At 47.3% G+C, this 8,468-nt stretch overlaps 1 protein-coding gene across 1 annotated transcript; it reads left to right on the top strand.

Annotated features, from left to right (window-relative positions):
- The first annotated feature begins 2,707 nt into the window (after window positions 1-2,707).
- LOC128577108 (melanoma-associated antigen 10-like) lies at window positions 2,708-3,802 on the top strand. Its single transcript, XM_053579123.1, has one exon. The coding sequence runs from the start codon at window positions 2,708-2,710 to the stop codon at window positions 3,800-3,802; it is 1,095 nt and encodes a 364-aa protein (XP_053435098.1).
- Window positions 3,803-8,468: the final 4,666 nt, after the last annotated feature.

The following is an 8,468-nucleotide window of genomic DNA, read 5'->3' as shown; positions in this document are numbered from 1 at the left end:
GGGACCCTAAGGGAACAGTGAGAGTCCCCCTATTCCTCAGTCCTGTTTCACCCTGTGTGTGTGTGTGTGGGGGGGGGGGCTTGAATGTGACTTCCACGGACTTCCATGTGGGAGGCTGACAGAGGCTAGGGCCTTTCTCTGGGTTCTGGGCTTCAGATCAGCAGGGGAAGAGGGTCCAGTTCTGTTAGGAGTGAAAGTGAGACACTGAGGGAGGACCTAGGAAACCCCAACCCCCAGGTAGAGGGACCTCAGTCTTGCCCTGCTGTGGGCCATGGGCCACCCTGGGACACACGTGTGAAGTTGAACCCCTCCCCTCACCTTCTTCCTCAGGGAACTGTGAGAATCAGAGCTTGTTGAGACCCCGGGCCACTCAGGGCCATAGAGGGTGGGACCCTAAGGGAGGAGTGAGAGTGGCCACACGGTCCATCCTTGTCTCTGACTCCTTCCTCTCTCCTCCTTCTCTCCCCTCCCACTATCTTCTTCCTCAAGGGACTCTGGGAGTCAGAGCCTGGTGAGACCCTGGGAAGACTCAGGAGCCCTACATTACATTCTTGCCCCTGCTGTCAGCCCCTGGAAGCCTGGGAGCACATGTGTGAGTCTAAACCCCTCCCCCAACTTCTTCCTCAAGGGATTCTGGGAGTTGGAGCCTTGTGCGACCCAGGGCCACTCAGGGCCATAGAGGGCAGGGGTCCAGGTTCTGCCACATTCTGATGGAGTGGGGTGCACTATGCATCCTTGTCCCTGCTGTCAGCCTTGGGAGACCCAGAGTTGTTAGGGTGAAGATCTCCCTCATTTCTTCCTCAGAGGTATCAGGGCAGTGAAAACTGAGTCCTGGAGGGGCAGGACTCACATAAGCATAAGAAGGCATCTCAGGCCCTACCAAGAGTAAAGATGAGGATGTTAAAGGAGGAATGAGGACATCTCATGTCCCAGAAAAGAAGCATTCCCTCTTCACCGTGACCCTGCAGCCAGCCCTGGAAGGGTGGGCAGTGATATAGTGAGCCCTTACTTTCTCCTGTAGTGGGCAGGAGGGGAAACTTGGTCTTTGGGAGGGGAAATACAACATCAGATCAGCAGAGAAAGGAGTGTCAGGCCCTGCCCGAAGTCAAGTTAGATACCCTGAGAAAGGTCAGAAAGGACTCTTGACCTCAGAAAAGAGGAGTCCTCAGACTTATCTTACCCCTGCTATCAGCCCTGGGAGCCCCTAGGGAGATGTAACCTGATATAGTGGCCTCTGACTTTTACTGAGAGGAGGATGTCAATCAGAAGGGGCCAGACTCGGGTCAGCCAGTGGAGGAATCCCATGACTCCAGGCAGAGGTCACCCTCAACAAAAATCCTCCGCTTCTGTCAGCCCTGGGAGGCCCCCAGGCATCCTGGCTGGAAGTAATGTACTCTGACTCTGGCCTTGGGTTAGTAAGGGATGGGAGGTTTGGTCTGAGGCGTGTAGTCGCAGGTCAACAGAGAAGAAGATGTGAAGGTTAGGACCGGACGTCAGAACACAGCCCCCGCACACCTGCTTTCAGCCCTGGGAGGTTTCAGAATAGCTTTCCCACTCTCTCTTACAGTTTCCTTGCTCTCAGGAAACTGTAAGAGGTAGGGCCTTTATCTAAGGAGTGTGGCATCAGGTTAACAAAGGGAGAGCATCTAGGCCCTGCTCGGAGTAGGAGTGGAGGTGTGGACCCTAAGGGAGGAATGAGGGGCACCCTTCTCTGGAACACAGAGGAGCACCACAGAAACCTATCCTGTCCCCACCGTCAGCTCTGGAAGACACTAGGCAGGGCTGTTACCCTGAGATTACCCTTATTTTTGTCTGTGGGGTTCTCAGGAAGGTGAGGACTTTGGACTAAGAAGGATGAACTAGGGTCAGCAAGGGGAGGAGTCTTAGACCCTGCCATCTGTGAGGACTCTGGACTCCAGTACAGACAGAAATCAGCCCTGCCCCTGCTGTCAGCCTTGAAAGAAAGCAAGAATGGATGTCCCGTATGCTGTGCATCTCACGTCCTCACTTCCGTTTCAGAGATCTCAGATAAGTGAGGGCCCTGCTTTAAGGAGAATTATTGGCTCATCAGAAGGAAAAGTTTCAGACCCTGCCAGGAGTCAAACTACAGACCCTTGGTGAGTACCAGAGGTAGCCCCATCCTAGAAAGAAGGGACCCCACAGTCTGGCTATTGCCTGTTGTCATTTGTAGGAGGGCCTTGGTAAGAGTAGCTGGACGTGGCGTGTTCTCACTTTTGCAGCCTGAGAGCCCCTCAGTTCCTCTTACATAGCTCCAGAACCCAGTGATGAGACCTTGGTCTGAGGCAGTGTCCTCTAGTCACAGAACAAAGGAGGCCCAGGCAGTAGCGGGAGTCCAGGTGAGGGGCATCCCCTGAATGTGTGCAAAGGGGCTGCCCTTCCCCAGCACAGAGAAAGCCCCACAGCACCTGGCCACGCTCGCCCACTGTCATCCCTGGAGCCTCGTGCTCTACTAGCTGACCGCCTCCCAGGAGCCATCCCACTTCTTCATTCAGGTGCTCAGGGGACAGGTTGTGCAGGAGGACAGGAGCCCTGGGAGGCCCCACAGTACCGTATAAGGAGAAGGCCTGTAAGTCAAACTGTTGGAGCCGCAGAATATGGTTCTCACTGAGGTCACTGAAATGCTCCCCCTGTCCCTAGGCCTGTGAACTGCTGCCCACATTCCTGCCTTCTCTTCTGACCAGTCATCATGCCGCCACCGGAGAAGCGTCGGCGATGCGAAGAAGGTTCTCCGACCGAAAGTGAGATGCAGAGCTTCGGGGGTCCACGGATAACTGTGGAGGAGGAGACTTCCTCATCCTCCTCCACCTGCTCCTCCTCTTTTCCATTATCTTTCCCCTCCTCCTCCTCTTCTACTTCCTCCTCCTACTATCCCCTAATGTCTAGCACCCCAGAGGAGATTTCTGATGCTGCTGGGACATCAAGTCCTTCCCAGAGTCCTCAGGCAGCTGGCCTCCCCACCCCTCTCATCACCTCCACCCCAGTAAGCGAATCTGATGCGGGCTCCAGCAGCCAGCAGCAGGAGAGTCCAGGCCCCTCACAAGCCTTAGCAGACATACAGCCCTTGTCCAGGAATGAGATAGATGAAAAGGTAGCTGATTTGGTGGCGTTCCTGCTATCCAAGTATCGAAATAAGGAACTTTTCACTGAGGCAGAAATGCTGACAGTTGTCTTCAAAAATGACAAAGATCATTTCCCTCTGATTTTCAGTGAAGCTTCCGAGTGTATGCAGATAGTCTTTGGTATCCAGGTGAAGGAAATGGACCCCACTGAGCGATCCTTCATCCTTGTCACAAACTTGGGCCTCACCTATGATGGGATGCTCAATGATGTTGAGAGTATGCCCAAAACTGGCATTCTGATACTTATTCTGAGCATAATCTTTTTGGAGGGTAACTGCGCTTCTGAGGAGGTCATCTGGGAAACACTGAATGTGTTGGGGCTGTATGCTGGGATGGAGCACTTCATCTATGGGGAGCCCCAGAAGCTCCTCACCCATGACTGGGTGCATGAGAAGTACTTGGTGTACCGGCAGGTGCCCCATAGTGACCCTGTGCGCCATGAGTTCTTGTGGGGTCCGAGGGCCCACGCTGAAACCAGCAAGATGAATCTCTTACAGTTTTTGGCCAAGGTCCATGGGAGTGATCCTAGATCCTTCCCAGTGTGGTATGAAGAGGCTTTAAGAGAAGAGAGAGAGAGAGCCAAGGCCAGAATTTCCCCCTCAGATGATACTGACATGGCCAGTGCAAGTCCTGGTGCTACCTGCAGCTCCTACTCCAACTAAAGTCAGGCAGGTTCTTCTCTGTGTTTTAAGAGGGAAGTCAAATACCATATGATTGCCCTCAGATGTAGAACCCAACCAAACAAAAGGAGAGCAGGGGTTACCAGTGACTGGGGAGGGGGAGAGGATAGTCATTTGCAACAGTTACAGTTAGGAAGAATAAGTACTGGTGTCTATAGTTAACTTTAAGGTATTGCATATTACAAAATAAAAGTTTTTGAAAGTCCTCACCACAATGAAATGATAAATACATGAAGTGATAGGTACGCTAACTATCCTGACTTGACTGTACATAACATACGTGTATCAAAACATCAAATCATACATCATACATACCTACAATTACTATGTGACAAGTAAAAATATTGTTTAAACTTTTAAACAAATTTAAAAAGTAGCTGTATGTGGTGGAAGGTCAGCCTGGGGCTGAAAGGAATACAATAGATAAAATCTTTGGGTTACTGTTTCATTTGGATGATTTGGAGATTAATCTTGATATTTCACAATGTTACTGGAACGTTTATTAGCTTAAGAATCTAAGTTTGCTTGGTCTAAATGGCAATGGTCACACACTTATTGTTCTTTAGTTTAAGAGAAAACACTTCGCTATTTTGCAAAACAAATTGGAAAACCTTCTGTCTTATTTGTAATCTGTAATAAAATATAATCACATAACAATGAAATAGGAATTTCCTTGGAAATTTGAAAGAACTGGCAAAATAGAGAAAAAAGTGTTATTTTTATTTCCCTATTATTTTTAGTCTATTTTTCTGTAAAGTTAAAAAATATGTACCTGGATCTTGTAAGCTTATTTAAGTCTGAATTAAATTGTAATAAATGAAACCTTTATTCAGTGGTGAATTTCTTCCCCAGACATTCAGTGAGTACTTGCTCATTGGAAGACTCTTTAGTAGTTAAGAGACTAGCCTAAACAGACCCAGCCCACACCCCATCTACCACCTGTCATAGGATGGCAGAGTCTAGGAGCTGCAGTCATATAATGAAGGTGGTGAGTTGTCCTCTAAAGCTTAGAGGGAAAGGAAAAGAGGGTGAGGGGATGGGTCTCCAGGAGGAGCAGTTAACAGTGAATGTGCTGAGCCAGGGTGGTGTGAGGATTTGGGAAACAGCAGTTCCTTCTGTGGGAGTTGGTTGTCAGGAACTGGGCAGTGGCAGTGCCAGACTCTCAGAGGGTGTGACTCCTGACTTAGGGCATAGAGCAAAGCTGGGAGTGGAAAACTGCCCTGAGCAGTTCCCTCTTATTGGTGGCTAAAGCAAAGAGGAATGTCTGCCTAGGGCAGGTATAGAAGGTGGCCTGTGCTCTTGTCCCAGTGGGGGTGATTGATATCCATCCTCTGCAGAGATTTCCTAAGAAATACAGATTTCCTGAAAAATAAGCCTATGTCAGCTGACTGCAGCTGGCTGAATCTTCTGGTGCCCAGATGTCAGCTGACTGCAGTATAGAAACATTTCAATTAAGTTACCTTTAGTGTACTTTGGACAACTCTAAGCAAGGCCTAGATATTTGAGGGGGTTAAAATAGTGGTATGAACGTACTGAGTTTTACTCACCATGAAACATTTTTAACTGATTTGGGATTCCATGTCCTATTAAGTTGCATATTCTTTTTAGGTGGGGGTACTAAATTTCTTTATTTGAAGGAACGGTACAAATGAATGAACTGAAGTGGATGTTTTGGTACAACTTTATAGACAAGGTAAAGGAAACCCTCACATGCATTCACTGCCTTGGTGACCAGGGAAGTCACCTGGTGGCTATGGGGAAGTTAGCGTAAGATTTAATTCATTATCACTGTCTCCCAGGGTGTGCTTGTAAAAGGGATAGTCTGCCAGATTTGAAGGCTTTCATCTTGTGTGGGTTGGTTACGTTGCCACCCTATTCTTTGAAGGGTTTCACCTCATTCGGGTGATGTATTTCAGTGAAGTCACACAAGTGGAGTCACTTTGCCAGTGGACAGTTTGTGATGTCCCAGTAATGACTTATTCACACTTTTTTCTCAAGTGTAATGCACACTCCATCCATTCAGTGCTCTCTCCCAGTCATCACTGGTTTCTTGATATCTTGAGGGAAGATCCGGCCATCTCTGTTGATTCTGCAGCCTTATCAGGTCTCAGCATGTTCCCTCTTATCATAAGATTGGTGAAGAAAGTATTTGGCAAAGTTCTTCAAAGCCACATCTATGCAGTCAAAGTAATAAGACATGGACAAGTAGACACAGGAGGCGTGGAGCTCCAGGATGATCTGGCAGTTGATGGCTGCCTTGGGATCCTGGTGGTAGCTCCCATGCACCTCGAAGGAGACGGGTGCAGTTCACACTGTGGCAGCCATGGAGAGGCAGCAGCAGCAGTGTGGTGCTGGAGCACAGGCTGGGGCCTTGAGGTGGTCAGAAGGGGTGGTGAAGTGGCCAAGGGCTGGCTCTGGGCAGCCAGCTGGGTTGGGGAACCAGTGCCAAGTTCCATCCAAGCATCATCAGAGTGGGAAATGGAGAATTTTCAGCCGAAAATACCTTGGGCTGCATATTCTGAGGTATACAGGATAACAACTAAAATCTAGTGGGTGCTGGGGCCTAGGGTCAAAATAATACTATAAATAATTGCCAACCATTACAGAGCCAGCATACAGGTGGTTTATATGCACTGTGCACATACCAATGGCCCTACTGGTCAGGGCTTATCAAACTTGGGTCACAGGTGAGGAATCCCCTATTCACAGGGCTTGGTCATGTTCCAGGATCATGTGGCTAGTAAGTGCCAGGCCTAGGACTAGACACTGGTCTGAATCTTCTGGAGCCCATGCTGGTCCCACTCCTCCCAGCCTGAGGCCAACTTCTTGGCTCTACCTCCTTTCTCCTCTCAGCACAGCCTCACAGCTCTCAGGTGACACCAAGAAGGCCCCCAAGGCCAGGCTAGTAAAGGCAGGCCTAAAGGTAGTAACAGTGAGAATCAAAAGATGTTTGGGGTCACTGTGGACTTTATTAAGCTAGAAACCTCCTGTATCAATCCCCAGGATTCCTTGAGAGCTGAATATACCTAGAAGATGACATTTCTGTCTAGCTCCAGCAGTTCCCCACATCACAACACCTTTCCCCTGGTTGTCTTTGATGTGTCCTTCTGTCCAAATCTGTTGCCAAGCTTGTCACTGCTGTATCCTCTGGGGAGTTAGTGGAATAGTCTAGAATCTCCTGCTCACCCCACCATATAAAGCATGCCTACTCCCTGCAGAAACACTTGGGCTGACCTGTCCCATCCCCACTTATAGAAACAGTCTTTTTGATATAAAAGTCGACTTTGGACAATAATGTTGGGACATGTGATCAACCTCCCACGTATCTTCAACAAACTGTTTTCCAAATGAGCTGGTGAGCAGAGACTAATTCAACCCACACTTTACTAGTTCTCTGGATATAACCATAAAGTTGTAGAGTGGGTTTTTGCAACTGTCTTGTATTTATTTGCAGTAAGACTTTAATGAGATGCCGTATTTAAAACTGGCTCATGGACACATACACAAATGAATGATCTTACCGAGGTGGTCAAAACCCAAAGCCTCCCTCAGAAGTAGTAGATAAGGAAAGTTCACGGAAATCCGTGTGCAGCAAACACCTACAAAGGCTGAATCTAAAAACGCTGGAGACCTCTGGAAAGTGAAAAATGATTTCTTGGTTGACATACTTACTGTAATTAAAAAAGAAAATAATCATCATCCTTCTACTGTTTCTTGTCTATGTTCCTGTCCCATGGGAAAATGCTAAATTTCAGGGAACCTAAGAACACCAGTACTAATGTTCAGGCATGTTTAGCTATGTGTAGAGTAGCAGAGACTTGTAAGATTTTTAACATGCATTCAAAGGAAGGATTAATTCTCGGCCTGGGAATATAGACAATATTGCAAAGAGCATCGCAAAAAAAGTGCTATTGCATGAAGAAGACAAACCCTTCCTGCTTGATGTTTGTAGGAGTCTGGGAAAATTACATATGATACTGTAATTGAAAGCACATGTCACTGTTCTGCTTGAAAAAATTGCAGAATTTAAAGCAAATTTAGCCTTCTCAAAAACTTCTTCAGTAAATGAAGATGATTGTTATAGCAATAAATGATAATAATTGCCTGCCGTATAATAATGGTTGAGTATATACTACACACATATAGGAGAAACTACAAGGGCTCATCCGTATCTTGTCTTCCTCTTTTTTGTGGGCGCATGGAAAGACTACACTGCCTGTCCACTTGAAGTTGGAGAGGGTCAGGGGACTACATTTTTCAGTGAAACACGAGCAAAAGCAATGTTTGTCATATCCAGGCAATTCAACAGTAAACCTGGAAGTCCCACGCTGAGATGATGGAACTAGAATTTCCAAGCATCCTGTATCCCTGAATCACCTGAAAGAAGAGATCTCCTGCCAACTCACGTTAGAATCTGTAAGCTCAAAAACTTTTATTATGTTAAGCCATTCGAATTGCAGTTTCTGTCTGTTGTACCAGCTTGCAGTTGCTTCGATCGATACATAGATGTTGTAGGCATATTTAATACCTCAGTTACAAATGTAACAGTGCATGCATTCTTATTAAAAATGTGTAAATACATACTTTTCACCTTTAAAACTTCCTCCAAAATTTAGCCCTTCACTCAAAGGTAACCACAATTCACATA

This window comes from Nycticebus coucang, chromosome X (genome assembly GCF_027406575.1).
Source record: "Nycticebus coucang isolate mNycCou1 chromosome X, mNycCou1.pri, whole genome shotgun sequence".
Classification (NCBI taxonomy): Eukaryota; Metazoa; Chordata; class Mammalia; order Primates; family Lorisidae; genus Nycticebus; species Nycticebus coucang.
Note: the sequence above shows the minus strand (reverse complement) of the source record. Positions and strands in the feature narration are given on the sequence as shown.